The sequence below is a fragment of the Peromyscus maniculatus genome, chromosome 18 (assembly GCF_049852395.1).
Source record: "Peromyscus maniculatus bairdii isolate BWxNUB_F1_BW_parent chromosome 18, HU_Pman_BW_mat_3.1, whole genome shotgun sequence".
NCBI classification, from domain to species: domain Eukaryota; kingdom Metazoa; phylum Chordata; class Mammalia; order Rodentia; family Cricetidae; genus Peromyscus; species Peromyscus maniculatus.
In genome coordinates this window covers 40706768-40724142 of record NC_134869.1, presented here as the reverse complement: position 1 = coordinate 40724142, position 17375 = coordinate 40706768, and the positions used below count along the sequence as shown (strand labels likewise).

Genomic DNA, 17375 nt, shown 5'->3' with positions numbered 1-17375 from the left:
ATAACACATGCATGTCTCTGTGTATGTTCATACATATTTATGTTATCAAATCAGGCTAGTGTTATTTTGTCTGAATTCATATTTGAAAACTTTTTCCCCATATATATCGATGATAACAAAGTCCAATGGTAAAATTTTGTGCAGAAACCTATATTGCTATTCAGAAGTTATTTATTCAGTTCTCTATGCTTTAATTTGCTATAAGTGATTCTTTGTATAGTTTGGTTTATTAGCTGACCTCACAGTTTTGAAGAGAATATCTCCCTGGTGATTGATAATGACAGTGCATTGAGGTCTTTCCTAGATTCCCACTGTTGACACTGAGCCTGGATAATTCTTTTCAGAAAGCGAGTGGTGTGAGAGCATCTTGTTTATATAGAATATTTAGTATGTTTCTAGCTTTAGCTTACCACATGTTAGCACTGTCCATTGTGACCCATATTTCTAGAAATTAGCAAATGTCCTCCTGAGAAGATTGTCCCTTTTGATAACCAGTGCTTATGATTTTGTATTTTTATAGATTCTTGACCATCATTAATACCCCTAATTATTCTCTTCTGCAGTCTCTAGGAAGTTAAGATGTTTGGCTAGTAGAGCTGCATAAAACTGTTAGGGGAGAGCCATATGCAAGTCAGACATAAGACTTAGGCATAAAATAGTTTGTGATATCAAGGTAGCCCTACTGTTTCTATGACATTATTGTTTCTTGGGGGGAAGACCTGTAGGAGACCAGTACAAGTCAGTAATTAGATGGGTTAATTCATCAGCTATTTTAAAAATAGAACTCATATTTTCTTCATTACAATAGGATTTCGATTTCTGTACTTCCTGAATATGAATACAAATAACGTGTGAAGGGAAAATCTTTATAGATCACATTTTAAAGCTTCCAAATCTGTTTTGCCAAAATAACCAAGTGTGCCCTGCCCTGGAAGTTGAGTACCTAGCTACCTGGTTCTCAGTTCAGACGCTAATGTTCTAACCTTTCCTCATAGGTCCTTTTTTTCATCCCTTTAAACATTCCCGTTGCTCTCCTTGGACCATCTCTAGTTTCTCCATTTCGTTCTTGAATTGTGGAGCCCCAAACTGGATTTTGTTCTCCAATAAGGGCCTGACTAATGACAAGTATAGTGGGAAGATTATTTCCCAGTTCTTGCATGTTTTACATCTGTAACATGGCGTCCAAGAAAATGAGAAATAAAGTGGAATTGTTTTATAATTGGTTGCAATTTGCTCACTCTGTAAGTCACTTTTAAGTAGAATACTGACATTTTTTAAAATTTTTTATTGTGTTCATTTTCATTTGACAGCTAACATGTTTATGGCATCTAGTCAGATATTTAAAGCTAGCCTGTAAGCCAGCATTTTGGATAGTATTACCAATATCAAATCCTATTTTAAGCACTTATATAACATTAGATCAGAATTGCAGGATAACTACTTGTTTTTCTTGTATTGTTTTATATGTTGATTTTTTTCATCAGTAAATCAAAATTATCATTATCCTGAGTGCTAATTTTGAATTATCATTTCACATGCTTTAAAGAAAACTTTGGTATATTATCATGAGCAAAGTTAACTTTTTGTATAACTTGTGTGACAGTATTATAGATCCAATTATAATTTTCTGGATTATTTTCGTTACATAGTTGGAATGGTAACAAAACCTGCAAACGAGCAATCCCAGGACTTCTCAATACACAATGAAGACTTTCCAGCATTACCTGGTTCCAGCTATAAAGACCCCACGTCAAGTAATGACGACAGCAAACCTGTAAGTGGCTGAGACTTATGATGTGAGGGCCGTCTCCTCCCCCTAGACTGGTCTGCGTTAGCAGTCACTAGACACTCCTACGGAACTGGTGATTTTGAACACTGTAATAATCTAACTTCTGAAGAATGTGGAAAGCTTTGTAACTAGAAGATAGCCTATTTTTTCCTATTTCATATAGGTTTGCAAATTTCTGTTGAACTTGTCAGTTAATTTAGACTTTTATTGTAGTCCCTGTCAGCTGGATCCCATGAAGTTTGATAATATAGACTTCTAAGGAGCTGTGTTTTTCTTGAGTAAGTTTTCTCCTTGAAGAATCTTTATACACATTTTTACACCTGTGTTGATTCAGCCAACTCAGCTTCTTCCTGATTTAACAAGGGTGTTGATTTCTTCTACCATTCACTGCAAGTAGCTTTTTTTTTTTTTTTTTTTTGTATGTGTGATGGGGTATTAATAAGCAAAATGGTAAAGAAGATTGTTGGGTAAGAATTGAAATGTGTGAATTTTAAAAGTTTATACATTCCTAGTTTATCTCAGAGGTTGTTTGGTAGTATTTTAAGTGCTGTGGTAGATGTAGTTCCTCTTTTATGTAGCTGTATTAAAAGTGTTCGCTAAAGTGTGTGTCCCCAGAGCATAAAAACCCTGAGAAAGAAAAGGGTACTTGCTATGTTTCCCCACCCTGTGCTCTCTGATCTGAGATTTCAAAAATAAAAACCCCTCATTTTTTCTGGATTTCTTATCCTTTAAATATTTATGTGTAGACACAGTATGTATTTGGTTACCATGAGGCAGTTATGGGAACATAATATTTGAATAGAAAACAGGTAATTACTACCATTTTAAATATAGTAGTGAATAATTAGCATGGTATTGATAAATTTGAACTTATGTATTTAACACATTTTAATGTCACACTTTTTTTTTTCATGCTAGAATTTGAATACATCGGGGAAGACGACTTCAAGTACAGACGGACCCAAATTCCCTGGAGATAAAAGTTCAACAACACAAAACAATAATCAGCAGAAAAAGGGGATCCAGGTGTTACCTGATGGTGGGACTCCATAAATATGTCAGAGAGATTTTAAAGTACATTTTCTCTACTTCTCCTAATATAAAATAAAAATAACTGTGTTTGTTTGTCTTAACCAGGTCGAGTTACTAACATTCCTCAAGGGATGGTGACGGACCAATTTGGAATGATTGGGCTGTTGACATTCATCAGGGCGGCGGAGACAGACCCAGGAATGGTGCATCTCGCTTTAGGAAGTGACTTAACAACATTAGGCCTCAATCTGAACTCTCCTGAGTAAGTTTTTTCCTTCACGTTTGTCCGTAAACTTCTAGCACTTACTAGATTGTCATACTGTTACATCTTTCTTTTTGAAGACAGCGTGACCCAGGCAGGCATTGTAGACATTCTGACATACCCATTGCTCCCCTGGACCGCCTTAGACTTGTACTTATCTCACTGTCACACTCTCCTGTCTGCTCCCACTGCTCTTGCCTGCTGTACTCTTGGGGTCATTCCTTCTGTTACTCGCCCATAGACCACAGTCACTGAGAAATGCTACTCGGCAAGGGTCTGTCTCCATGAATTTGGATCCATCCCCAAGCCACATCTTTTTACCCGTCCCATTGATGTTGTCATCATTAGGAACTGTAGCCTCTGGATAGTTTAACTTTCCACCCTGCTTTCTAACCATCTTCATTTCCCTGTTCTTTCTTGTACTTTGACTTTGATAATCATTTGATTCTATTGAGACTTTTCATCCATTAATTCTCCTTCCTCCTTATCCTTATCTCTTCCACTTCCTTTTCACCATTAAATTCTATGATCTTAATTGCTGATTTACATGACTCTTGACTGTTTGGCGCCTCTCTGACTTCCCATCATACTTGTATTGTAAAGTCTGTAATCATTGTTACATCTGCTTGTTTCATTCTTGGTCTGTCTACTTGATGGACTATGGAAAAGCATACAGTTTCATCATCTAGTCTTGCTTCACAGTCATGCTCAGGAACTTCGAAGTGAGTCCCTAATTTTGAAGGCATACTCATATCTGAAATGCATAGTCCATTCAGAACTTTTTGTTGTCGTTTGTGCTGGGTTTTGCTGCTGTTATCCTATGTGGCTATTTTGTGCTTCATCAAGCCATTAATACCTTTTCCTCCTCTCCTTAACTCTCGAATAATGACCTGGCTCTCATTTCAACTTCACAAAGAAAGGTGGAAACAAACAGAAGAGGGCATGCAACCACCCCTGCCACCGATCTAATGACTTGCCACCAATCTGAACCTGATACACCTGTGCCAGAGTATCTAGTCCCTGCTTCCTCCTTAAAACTTTCTGAAAACTTGTGAGTGTGACTCTTCACTTTTTCTCCCTGGTGCTAGCATCCATACTAGTGTTGTACACATGTAAGGCAAGCACTCTACCCGGAACTACATCCTCAGCCCCCAGGTCTTTTGAAACGGGTCTTGCTGGTGTAACCCAGGGTGGCTCTTTAAGTCCTGCTGCTTCTGCCTAAGTGATATTGCAGGCACGTGTATTTCTGTCCAACTCGGACTTTTTCATCCAACTCACAACACTTCTGTTTTACCATCCCTAGTCACATGAAGAGAAACTTGTTTTTCTACCAGTATCAAAATATTTTATTTTGATTCAACCTCCTGAGTTACTGTCACATTTTTAAACCATTTTTTAAAGCAAAACATCTTAAATGAACCATCTTAATTTTTCTAGTTTGTCTTCTCGCATCCTGTGAGACCCATTTTAGTCAGAACTCAGTTCCCACCACTCCACTCCACTGTGCAGAAGGTTACCAAATGCTCTCCCTGTTACTAAATTAGTGAACCATAGTGTGCTCTTTCTCTTGAAGATGTCCTCATGATCTGATCACCTTGGCTCATCCTTCTGTTTTCCTTGCTGATATCTCCTGTCTGTACCATTGGAGGGTCAGTCCTCTCTTTGTATCCCTTCATGATCTTGTCAGTCTCCTGCTTTTAAGGACCGTGTAGATTTAAAATCTAGACTTCTCTCCTAAACCTGAGGTTCAAATACCATTACCAATTAAATACCTCTTAAATGAACTGGTGCCAGCCTACTCTCTCTGTGCTTTTCAGTCTCGGTTAATACTTGCAGAAACTTAACATCATCCTTAGTTCTCTCCTTCCTTCTCCCTTAGCTGCCGTCTTCTCAAAAAGGTAGAGAATCCCATCAGATTTTCATTAAATTGCTTCCTCTGTGGTTTGTTACCTGAGTAGTCTGTCAGCAGATCACCAAGCGGGAGTCTTGGTTTCCCTTTCTGTACAGCTCTATGTAGCACTCAAGAGAACTCTTCATAGGAGGCTGTTCATGTTCAATTCCAAGTGCAGATCGGTTGTTCATCCTAAATAAGAACTCCCTGTTGAGCAGCCCTCCGATGTCCACGCTGTCCACGCTTCCTCTTAACTCTATTGTTCTTTGTGGTTTCCCTGGCCGCCTTAGTCTACCTCTCATGTCAAGATGTCTCTTCTTAAGTTTTTCTAGTATATTTCCCTTGACTAGCAGTGTTTTTACCTGATAGTTATCTGTGATTATCCCTTTCATATCATTGAATATTTGTTTAAATCTAAACTTGTCAAATCTGACTTAAACTGACCACCTCACTTAATTATACAACCAGTTCCTCACGTTCAGGCCCTCACTGAACAAATTATATGCTGCCAGCATCCAGTCCTCTATATTCTTAAACAGAAAGTAAGTTTTATGGTACCAGCAGTCTTTGTTTTTTTCACTTACTGTATTCAGAGAACCTAGAAAAGTTCCAGGTGTATGTAGTAGACACTCACATAAATACTGAGTGAAATCTTGCTCCTCATGGTTATCGATTTGGGTGAGGTGAACATGGAAGGTAGTTTGATTGGAGAGCGGTGTAGAAATGAATGGAAAGCACTGTCAATGATAGCTGATGGGAAGTAGAACATTGAAGCACGTACCTGAGCGCGGTTTCCTTTGCTCTGCCCTGTGCTCTCTTGGAGGAATGCTGAAGGAAGCAGCCCTGTTGGGTGGTTTTGCTGGAAAGTTCAGTAAACTCAAGAAAGGGAACCAGGAACGATGCTCATTTTTTATTTGAAGTCTGTTTTTCCTTGTTTGCCCAAAATTAAGTTAGAAATAAATTTTACTACTTTGTTCTTTAAAGTGGCTTCTTTTTTACCTCTTGTTCAGAAATCTCTACCCCAAATTTGCATCACCCTGGGCATCTTCACCTTGTCGACCTCAGGACATAGGTAGGAGAAGCTGTTTGTGTTTAGAATCTTTTAAAAAATGTTTTCTAAGAATCAGTTAATAAGATTTTTTTTTTTTAATGCAGACTTCCATGTTCCATCCGAATATTTAACGAACATTCACATTAGGGATAAGGTGAGTGTAGCACACTATTCTTAGTTAGTGTGGATTTTATCTACTTTCTTGGTACCGTTTTCAGTTCAGACAGCATGATGCTCTAGTAGCAATCTTTGGAATATGCTTTTGTAGTCTGATTCAGTTATGTATAACAATTTTATTTTTATTTTTGTTAATAATATTAATGTTTTTAAAAAACAAACAAATGTTAGGGCTAATATTTCCTGTAATTATTAATTATAACCATAGTAACAATAGTGGATGACAATGAACTGACTTGGGAAGTTTAGTCATTAGTCTTCTGACAGTTTCATTTTATGCCCTTCCCCTTAAGAACGCGTTTACCTCTTTACAACCTTACCCAGATAAGTATTTATAATGGGACAACCCACAAACCCTTTTGAAGTTGGCCTCGACACATCGTCTGTGCCACACTAGTACTGTAGACCTGAGGCTACAGGTGCCTACGTGTTCCAGAATCTTTCCTTAGGGCAGTTTGAGAAATACTGGAGAATGTCCTGCCTTCACAACTACCACTTGACTGGGGGCCATAATGGGAAGAGAACCTGCACTGGGATTATGCAGACTAGGTGGCTACTTCGTTTAGGGGTGCTTGATGTTAATGTGAGAATTTGAGCTTATGGCACTTACATGTAGTTAATAGTTTTGTAGGCTGTTTCCTACCTTGTGTAGGGAAATGTAGAGAAGTTATCTTTTAGGCCTTCCTTTAAACAAAATAGAGTGCTATCTCTATGATTTTTATACTTATCATCTGTGATGTGCTGGAAATCTCACTGTGCATACAGATTCAGCTGGCACTTCCAAACCTGTGTGGCTGGCACTCCATGGGATATTGCATATACTCCCATTCTTTTAATTTGGGATTAGGGTTCAAAAATTAACCTTACTCATTTAGGTGAAGAAATTCTTGAAAACTCTTAACTCTCTGACTGTAATTATGAAATGACAGTTGTCTGCGCTAAGTGAAGAGTTCTGTTTATCCTTCCAATTTTCATTTTTGTAGTAGCAATTGTGTTTTGAAGATTTTACATTTGCTTTACAATTCAGAACAATCTGTTTGTCTTTTCTAGCTGGCTGCAATCAAGCTCGGCCGATATGGAGAAGACCTCCTCTTCTATCTCTATTACATGAACGGAGGAGATGTATTACAACTCTTGGCCGCAGTAGAGCTGTATGTTCAGAATGTCTTAGCACTTTCTCTCCTAGCATATCTTGGATGTTCGAACTTTTTCTTTTTAAATGATGATGGTTATAGTTTTTTGTTTTTATTGAAAATTCTCCTTCCCACAAAATTTAAGTTGTTGACAGGGATGTTGTGCAGTGGTGAAATGCTTGCCTAGCATCTCCAGACTTTAGTCGTGCCCTGGGTCATCAGAACAACGAAAGTATAAAGGAAAGAATTTGAGTTATTTTTATATTTAATAAAGTGAATTTCATTTATATTGAAAGCATATTACAGCTGTATAACCCCCATCACATGAAAAGGATTTTAAACTTAATGCTAACTATATAAAGTGACACACTTGGGAATTGAAGTTTTTGAATGTGTGAGTTTTGGTTGTGGTTCTTGTAGAACCGCAAATGTTTATATGGTGAATAGACACAGAATCTCATTCTTTAGTATAAGTCAGTTGATTATTATATAGACAAGACCCTACGTATTTGTGCCTTTATGTCGATGGTTTTAAATTTTTTCAATTGAGAAAATTTTTTTGCTTTTTTCCCCATTTCCTTCTCATTTTTGTGAAATGAGGATTAACACCCATTCCTTTTAATCTAGTCATAAATAAATAAATGTATGAAATCACTCATCCATCTGTAATTGACTTTTGTGTTATGCCATTTATGTCTGTGAACTACCAAACTGTAGGAAAGCATGTGTTTGTTTACATGGAAGTCCATCATTGTGGAACATCTGTTCCTTTGGATGTTGCTACCCCAGTTTATAAGTGCTATAGATCATCTGCCTGGGTTCTGATAATATTCCCTTAGAGATTTTGATGGTTTATGATTTAATTTAGAATTAAACTTTACAAAATAGGTATTCTGTTGTCCTCATAACTGAAAAATTGTGTGAATTTAAATAGTCAGTTCAAATGACTTTTTGCTTAATACACCTAGTAAGACAAATCACTGGATTGTTTTAGTCTGCTTCAGTATCAGTTTCTATCATTTGTTCAGTATATTTTATCTTTCTTTGGTCTGCCCAAGTTTTATTACGTCATTCATATAACTTAACATATTTTGTCTACATAAAGTTTATTCTACTTAATAAAAGCATGTGTACTAAAGAATGTGCTTTTGGAACAAAAGAAATTATCTTACTGTATTTGAATAAGGCTGTACTTAATAGCAGAGCCAGGTAAAGAAGCTTCCGTATGTACGTATTTTATATATAATTTTTCTGAGAAAAGGTTTACCGTATGTATAAAATGTTTAATGTGGGTCACAGGAAAGTTAACCGTCTTTCTCTCTTAAAAATTGAAGTTTTAACCGTGATTGGAGATACCACAAAGAGGAACGAGTGTGGATTACCAGAGCACCAGGCATGGAGCCCACAATGAAAACCAACACCTACGAGAGGGGAACATACTACTTCTTTGACTGTCTTAACTGGAGGAAAGTAGCTAAGGTATGCTTCTTCTATGTGCAGATGTTAAAAAGCGGCCTTTGCTTATTAATATTTAACAATATGTCTGTTCCAGTAATGTGTCAGATCTTTGCCAACGCTCATAGAAGTGTCCAAAATCAGCTCATTTCACTAATTGGAAATTTATTAAATTTGGTAAGAGATTTTTATAATTTGGAGTAAGACTTGTTAACATTTGAAATATTTTTATGACTGCCAAATTATTAAAGTTTACTCTTACAATCCCAGCCACATATTATTGTTACTTTACATAGGTTGAGACATTTTATCTAAAAGCATTTTGTTAAAGGTTCTGTACACTTTTCAGGGAAGGTGGCTGAGTATTTATTTGCAGACCATCTAATGCAGGAGAATTGCAGACACTCACCATTCATTGTCCCATGAGTGAACATTGAGGGGTAGTGGGCTGTATGGAAAAGTTAATTATTATTCTATTTTGGTTTTGTAACTTTGTTTTACAAAATCACCTTGTCAGAGAAAATTTCCCTCTTTGCATTGTGTAAATTTCCGTCAATAGATGTGTTACACTGGTGTGTAGATGTGTTACACCAACGGTGTGTAGATGTGTTACACCAGCAGCGGTGTGTAGATGTGTCACACCAGCAGTGTGTAGTCGCTGCTGCTTTACAGTCAGCCTGATGGTAAATAGAACCACATTTAGTTTTCGAGAACTCCAGCTCCACTTCTCTGAATACACTTTCCATCAGTGAGTCTTAGAACTACAAAAGTGTGAGGTAGTCTTTAATTGAAAGTTAAACAGAAGAAAAGTGATTCCGACAAATTACATCTTTGGGCAGCATTTTAGTTGTTGCTTTGGGGTGATTTTTTTTTTTTCAGTATACTAAATTGATAGAATGTTTTACATTTTAAGATAGTATGAAGTGTTATCAGATATAAACCATAGACAAGTTTGGCCTTTTAGAAGTTCTTTTAAAACTTAAAGAAATTTAAAAAGATAAATCCAATAGAAAATACAGAGGAGGTTAAAAAATATTTTGCTTTATTTTTTGGGGTTTTGGTTTATTTTTTATTTTTTTGGTTTCTCAGTGGTAAATGGGATTAGTGCTTGTTCCTTAGATTGTCAGTCATCTCAACAGCTACAATTCATGGAAATGTCTTAGTTTCAAAGACTATATTCTTTACCATTTTAGTTAAATGGAAGCAAATTAAAGTGGTTTGGTTTGGTTTGGTTTTTCAAGACAGGGTTTCTCTGTGTAGTTTTGGTTCCTGTCTTGGACCTCACTCTGTAGCCCAGGCTGGCCTCGAACTCACAGAGATCCACCTGGCTCTGCCTCCCAAGTTCTGGGATTAAAGGCGTGGGCCACCACCACCCAGCTAAAATATATTTTAAAATAGGTTTTCTTTGCTCCTTAAAGAGTATAACAGAAACAGAATTTAAGTTCTGTTTCTTCTTTGACCTTGTACAAGTTTCCTTTCTATGGCTCTGTTCTTTTTTTCAAAATGGTTATCATAAATATTGAATGAAATTATCTATACACACATCCATACCCTGAGTTTGCTTTGGCACATGTTGGATGTATGTGTTAGTAGTTCTGATGCTTTTATCATTCATTGTTGGAGGTTACTGCTCTTCTTCCAAACAGGAAAATTTGCAATTGATTGTCTCTTGGTTAAATTTTAGCTTGTATGAGAATTACCTGGGGACTGGTTAAACAAACTGCAGAGCCATGCCTCCTGCTGTGTGTGACCTAGTCAGATCTGTGGGTGAGGTCTAAGAGTTAGTACTTCTAACAAGCTCCCTGGTTATTCTGGAGAGGATGCTGTATCTGGTCCAAGGTCGTACTTCTAAATGAGATGATACTATAGCAGAGACAAGGTCTTTGGAGGAGACTGAAGCTTTTCTACAGTCATCTTGAAGCTTTATGCTCAGTACTTTGAATTCTACATCTATATGCAAAAATGAATGTGCTTAACAATACATAGCTATGTAGTTATAGCTAAAAATTTAGTTAGGTTATGTGTTAGGAAATCAACTTAAATAAAAAAAATGATTTTTGAGAGTTATCTTCCTTCTATAATGTGAGATATTCAGAAACATTAATATTAGAGCTTTTTACTTTCCTCGGAAACAATGCCCAGTTTAGGTCAAAGTTATTTTAAAGAAAATGTTTCCTATATAAAATATAAGACTATATATGACATATGCTTGTTAAATAACTTTGCTAAATTTTACCTGTCTCCTAATATAGTTGAACAGCTGTCTTCACTTCTTTAAAAGTTTAGTGAAGTAGGAAAATGAAGCCTGAGTAGTAGCATCTAAGTTATTCCCTAAGAGATCTCTCTGAATAATATGCTAGCTGCTTGCATTGACTTTTCAAAATTCTTCTACAGTGATGAGAAACAGTCAGAATTGTTGGTTTCTACCAGGCATTAATGAGCAGTTCGTGAATTGGTTATAGTGAAATATAATCTTTACAATGATTATTTACAGATGTGCTAGAACTTTCCATAAAATTGCTTGGTATTAAGACATATTAAAAGAATTCATAAAACTATAGAATATTCATAAATGTGACACTGTCTTATCAGCCACGGGGTTTGCAAAGTGATGGAGTTTGCAGAATAGTAAAGTAAACACCAAGTAACTTCATCTTGTTTGTAAGAACATACTATGAATAGTGTGAGAACTTAACAGTGTATTCTGTGAGCCGGTCTCAGGCAGTTCACACTGTCCGAGAAGTGTAGTAGTAAGAGCAGTTACTTCATACTTTATTTAAATCACTAAAACATACACGACTTTCAGTTTTAGGGTCCAATCCAATATTTATTTTCAGAATTTCAGTTAACCATATAACTGGGCAGGATGACGCTTGACTATAATACTAGCACTGTTCAGAGACAGGCAGATCTCTTAAGTTCTAGGTTACTCAGGGCTACATAATAAGACCCTGTCTCCAAAAAATAGCAATAATAATAATAATGTACATAAAATTTTGATGTTTTATTTGCTCATTCTTTCTTTTGAGGTGATCCTAAATAATTAGCAAGACGTGGGGTCCTGTGTAAATTTGCTAGAGTACTCATACATCACTAACTAAAAAATTGCAATAACATTGCATGTATAACTTACTAAGTAAAAATTTTAGGTCATTCCTTTCCCTGTTTATTTTTAGGTGATGAAGCCTTCCTTATTATCTATAGTTTTCTCAAAGACTTCAAATTGCAGGCTTCTTATAGCTTAACTTTATCTCATAGATATACTGCAGGATTTCTGGTGCATAAGATATGTTATGCTTATTATAGATGATTATTTTCATTAATTTTACTATGCATTTATTCACAAATTATTTCTAGTAACCATCTTTAACCTACTTTGTTGCTTCCTAAATTTCAGTATGAGCTTACTGTAGTTAGGAGAATGCTGATGCTTTCTGAGATCAGGACCATGATAGCATTACTCTTGTACATGCTTGCTTTGGGTCCAGTGTGTAAACTCAGTTTTACTGAAGTAATTTTGTGAGAAAACGATTTCTAATTTTGTTCATAAGAAAACTGAGTCATGAAAAAAAGTTGCTTTTCACATATCTAGAATTCTTTTTTGGCTTTTGAAAAGCATCTTCCTGTAACAATAGTTTCCATTAAAACAAATCATAGACTCTTTGACCTTTTACTACGGAATGTTAAAGTATTACTTTAAAAATTAAGTATTCTTTTTCTAAAGTACATAAAACTGTCTTAGTCACTGTTCTGTTACTGTGAAGAGACACCATGACCAAGGCAACGCTTACAAAAGAAAGCATTTAATTGGGGGGCTTCCTTAATGGTTTCAGTGGCTTAGATCATTATCGTCATGGCAGGGAGCGTGTTGGCTCAAAAGCAGCTATGGTGGAATCCCATATCCTGATCCGCAGGAAGAGGGGAGAGTGGGCCTGGCATGGGCCCACTTCCTCCAACAAAGCCACACCTCCTAGTCCTTCTAGTCCTACCAAACAGTTTACTCCCTGGTGACTGAACATTCATATATATGAGCCTATGTGGGCTCTTCCTACCCAAGCCACCACAGAGGGCTGTTTGTCTTAATTCATGAGCTGCTAATGATACTTTAGCGGAGGGCCCCACACTATCCCAAGCATTAGCTGAGGTAGACAAAGCAGTTTCTTTTTACATCCGTTCCAGAGTATATGCATAGTATGTGTGCACATGGTAGCTGTATAACACTGACCTGTAAGAGAGAGATCCATAGATAGTAAGTTAGATGTAGTTAGGGAACGGAGAGGAAGAGTGATGCAAGGTTCCTGTACTCCACGAAGAATAAATGCATGGGGGACAGAAGATAGAAGATTAACAATGGAAGGCAAGACTTGACCCATATCATTTCTGGATAGCTCTTTAATATTTTTTAAATATTAAAGTATTTATGCTCCCTAGGTTCAGACTGGTCTCGTTTTATAAAGTATAGTGGGAAATAATTAATATTGATGAGGTTAATCTATTTAAGGACTAATAAAGCAGTTTATCTTGCCAGTGTGGGTAAAATGTAACTTAGAGCTTGTCATTTGTCAAAATTGCAGGTAAGCTTTTTATACTAACTATATTTTTATAGAACAAGGCGCATTTTCATTTTAAAGAATAGTTTGACTGGGAAATTTTGGCTGATGTGAATGTGGATGCTCAGCTTCAGCCGTGGGTGAGGCGTGGGTAGGGTGGCTCTGCCATTTGTCAGAGAACTTAAGGATGCCCACTGCCATTTGCTCCTCCTCACTAGTTGGCAAGTGGCTCTGTGCCTTTCCTAGTCCTGTGGAAAGTATCTTTATAAAAGATAAAGTCACTCAGTGTACTTCTTTATAAACGTCTGGGAAGGCACTTAATGTTTTCAAAGTTATTTGGGGGGTATAATGAAATAAATTTGCTTTGAGTCTTAGATTAAAAGTATTAAAAAATAAAAAACACACCTAACCTTCAGATGTTACACTAGGAAAAACCCTACCAAGTTTGGATCCTAGTGTTCAGTATGATAAAATACCTACTTAACTAAGATACACAAAGATTAGAAAAACATTAGCTTTGTCTTTAGTTTGGTTTGTACTAGGCTGTCAAGTTATGTGTCTCTTAATGTGGTGTCTCCAATTTTGAACATTTTACTTGCTGTCTAAAAGCTTGGTCACTATGGCCTAAGGTTTCATTTTAACTAAATAATGGAAATATTCACTTCATTTAATAGCAGAACCATCCATTATGGAGTCAGTTTGATATGGAGTCCGTTAACGCATGGTTGCTAATGAATGGTACTTGTTTAGTCTTCAGCAGAGAATGTATGTGGAGGCTTGAGTGAAATTTTAACATGACTTGTGCCAGTTAGATTCCAGCTATAGATTCGTAATTTTAGAGCATCTCCCTTTTTTGTGATTACGGAGGTATTTGGATTTGTTTTCTTAAGTATACAGTTATATTTGCATCTCTGGTGCTGGTCATAAAAACTTAGCATTCTTAAATCTTAGAACTTTGAAGCCAGATAGTAGCACAGACTTGTAAACCCAGTATTCAGGAAGCTGGGTGGGTGGGATTGTGGGTTTGAAGCTTGCTTGGGCTGTGTAGGGAGTTTCCAAGCCAGCCTAAAGTGCCTAGCAAGACCTTGTCTGAGAGAGGGAGGGACGGGGAGGGAAGGGGGGAAGGGGAGGGAGAGAAGAGGGGCAGCTCCAGGGTACAGATACTTGTCACAACAAGCCAGAGGACCTGAGTTGACCACCACGGTGGAAGCAGAAAACCAACTTCTGCACGTTGTCCTCTGTATGCACTGTGGAGTGGGTGTGTCCCCTTATGTACAAATAAATCGTAAAAAAAAAAAAAATACATTTGGACAGTTTGGTTAAAATCAGTAATCCAGTTAGCTTTCCAATAGTCATACTCCCAAACTACTATCTAGTTCTAAATGGCTGTTAAGACCTCTCATGTCATTTATGAAATGGGAGTTCTAGAGATGTGTGTGCTTTCAGCTCATTGTTTTCCTGACCTTTTAGTGAGGTTAAAGAAGAACTTTGCTTTAAAAAAAAAAATTGTCACCAAGGTAAATTAGAAAGTGTCTTATGTTAAACATGAACAAAATGTCAAGGTTCTTTTATTTTTGTTGTTGTACTTTATTGAAATAGGCTTTATTTAAACATCCTATAATCCTCAGTCTTTGTCATTAGAGCTATAATCATTTCCACTTTTATTTGCACAGAATTTTTATGAATCCGCATTCCCGAGTTACTGATTTTCTATTCAGCAAGTCTGTACTCTGTACTTAGGAGAAAGTAGGCAGAGGACACTACTCTTGTTCAGACTGTTTGACTTCAAAGGGCAAAGAGTTAGTACGGCTGTCCTCCGTGCTCACTCTCATGTGGATATATTTTCATGGTTCTTATAGAAAATGTAGTTGATTCCCGCCCCCCAAAAAAGTTAAGAGAGCGTCACTTAGACTAGTTCATCACTTAGACATGGCTCATCAGGTGAAGGTTCTTGCCGAGGAGACTGAAGGCCTACCTACCGAGTTAGTCCAGAACCCGCCTGGTGGGAGACCGCCATCTCACAGGCTGCCCTCTGGCCTTCACAAGGTCTCTGTCTCTCTCTGTCTCTGTCTCCCCCTCCTCCCTCCTGCGTGTGCATATGCGTGCACACACACAATAAATAATGTTTTTAAAGAGAGAGAGCTATGAAAGCATTTAAATTCTCAATTTTGGATGTTCTTTTACAGGAGTTCCATCTGGAATATGATAAATTAGAAGAACGGCCTCACCTGCCATCCACCTTCAACTACAACCCTGCTCAGCAAGCCTTCTAAAAGACTTCCCTTTTCCTGGGGTATGGCTGTCTCAGCACAGTACTCGACAGATCCGCAGAATTGATGTGGCTCAGGCACCCTGGTTTTCATTCCTTGAGGATCTGGCAATTGGCTTACGTAAAGGGTCACCATTTGAGGTCCTGCCTTACCAATTATGTGCTGCCCAACAACTAAATTTGTCATTTGTTTTCTCTAGTTTGAGCAGGGTCTGAATGTTTTCGTTTATTTTCTTTTTGCCAGCAGACAGACTTGGGTCTATAAAGACAAGCAAGTACACTGACAGAAGTTACCATTTAGTTTCTTAAATGTAAAAAGAAAACCCACAAAAGACTCAACACAATTAGACCACAAACTTTACATTGTTCCTTGTAGCACTATTGGTAATAAAATAACAAATGTTTGTGCATTTTTATGTGAAGATCCTTCTCGTATTTCATTTGGAAAGATGAGCAAGGTCTGCTTCTTTCATTTTACTTCCCCTTCTGTTTCTGAACGGCAGTTTCGCCAGGCTTAATGCAAGAATATGACTGTAGAAGAAAGAGATTGCCACAGTCTCTGGATGGTTTCCAGGGCTGTGTTGTTACTGAGCTTCATCTTTCCAGAATGAGCAAAACACTGTCCAGTCTTTGTTACGATTTTGTAATAAATGTGTACATTTTTTTTAAATTTTGGACATCACATGAATAAAGGTATGTATGTACGAATGTGTATATATTATATATATGACATCTATTTTGGAAAATGTTTGCCCTGCTGTACCTCATTTTTAGGAGGTGTGCATGGATGCAATATATGAAAATGGGACATTCTGGAACTGCTGGTCAGGGGACTTTGTCGCCCTGTGCACTAAAGGGCCAGATTTTCAGCAGCCAAGGACATCCATACCCAAGTGAATGTGATGGGACTTCAAGACGTGAACTGAGACAATTCACTCTGGCTGTTTGAACAGCAGCGTTTCATAGGAAGAGAAAAAAGATCAATCTTGTATTTTCTGACCACATAAAGGCTTCTTCTCTTTGTAATAAAGTAGAAAAGCTCTCCTCACTGCAGTGTTGACTTTGATTTGAGATTGTCAGATTTCTTCTTCAATACGAAAAACACAGATAAAAACCTGAAGTTTACAAATACGCTGAATGGGGTGACTAAATTTAAATTGTCTTCTTTTTCAGCTGTCAACAAGTAGGTGAATGGATCCAGGTGGGCCCTTGGACTTGGTTAAAAAAATGTATCCTCGGCATTGACTGCAGGAGGGAAGTTGACTGGGTTTTAGCAACATTACAAGTAAACGTCCCGACCAAAAAAAGTTTGTTCTCGGAGAAATTGATGAGGAATCTCGTGATACAACTTTTAGACTTATTTTTCTTTATGAAATTTACCTTCAGCTTGCTGGCCGTTCATATTTTCAGGTTACAGAATCTTTTTTTTTTTTTTTGACATCTAAATGAAAATACTGTTCTAAAGTGCCAGAAGGCTGAAGCTGCCAGTAGAACTAGAGAATAGGAAGGTGGCTATGGGATTTAATTTCTTAGTTTTATTTTTAGCCTATTTTTCTATATGAATGAAAGCTTATTGGCATCGCCTGAAACATGTTTGAAAAGTAATTGTTTATGAAAATGTTGTTCGTGTATCAGGAATGTGCAAGAACATAAAACTCACCATTCTCTAAGTATTTTCAGATAGCCAAAACAATAAAAATATGAGGGTTTTTAAAAATATTGCTGAGTTCAACCAGAGTACCACCTCAGTAAGATGACACTTGATA

General features: G+C 37.1%; 1 protein-coding gene across 11 annotated transcripts in view; it reads left to right on the top strand.

Annotated features, from left to right (window-relative positions):
- Cnot2 (CCR4-NOT transcription complex subunit 2) overlaps nt 1-16657 on the top strand; it is a 101416-nt gene extending 84759 nt beyond the window's left edge. For all 11 annotated transcript variants that reach the window (XM_076553934.1, XM_076553929.1, XM_076553930.1 and 8 more), the window contains 8 exons: nt 1650-1774; nt 2708-2828; nt 2927-3083; nt 5985-6046; nt 6130-6179; nt 7253-7353; nt 8670-8814; nt 15527-16657. In XM_076553934.1, coding sequence (XP_076410049.1) covers nt 1650-1774; nt 2708-2828; nt 2927-3083; nt 5985-6046; nt 6130-6179; nt 7253-7353; nt 8670-8814; nt 15527-15613 — 848 coding nt within the window. In that variant the 3' untranslated portion in view covers nt 15614-16657. The remainder of the gene's footprint in view (nt 1-1649; nt 1775-2707; nt 2829-2926; nt 3084-5984; nt 6047-6129; nt 6180-7252; nt 7354-8669; nt 8815-15526) is intronic.
- The last annotated feature ends 718 nt before the right edge of the window (nt 16658-17375 follow it).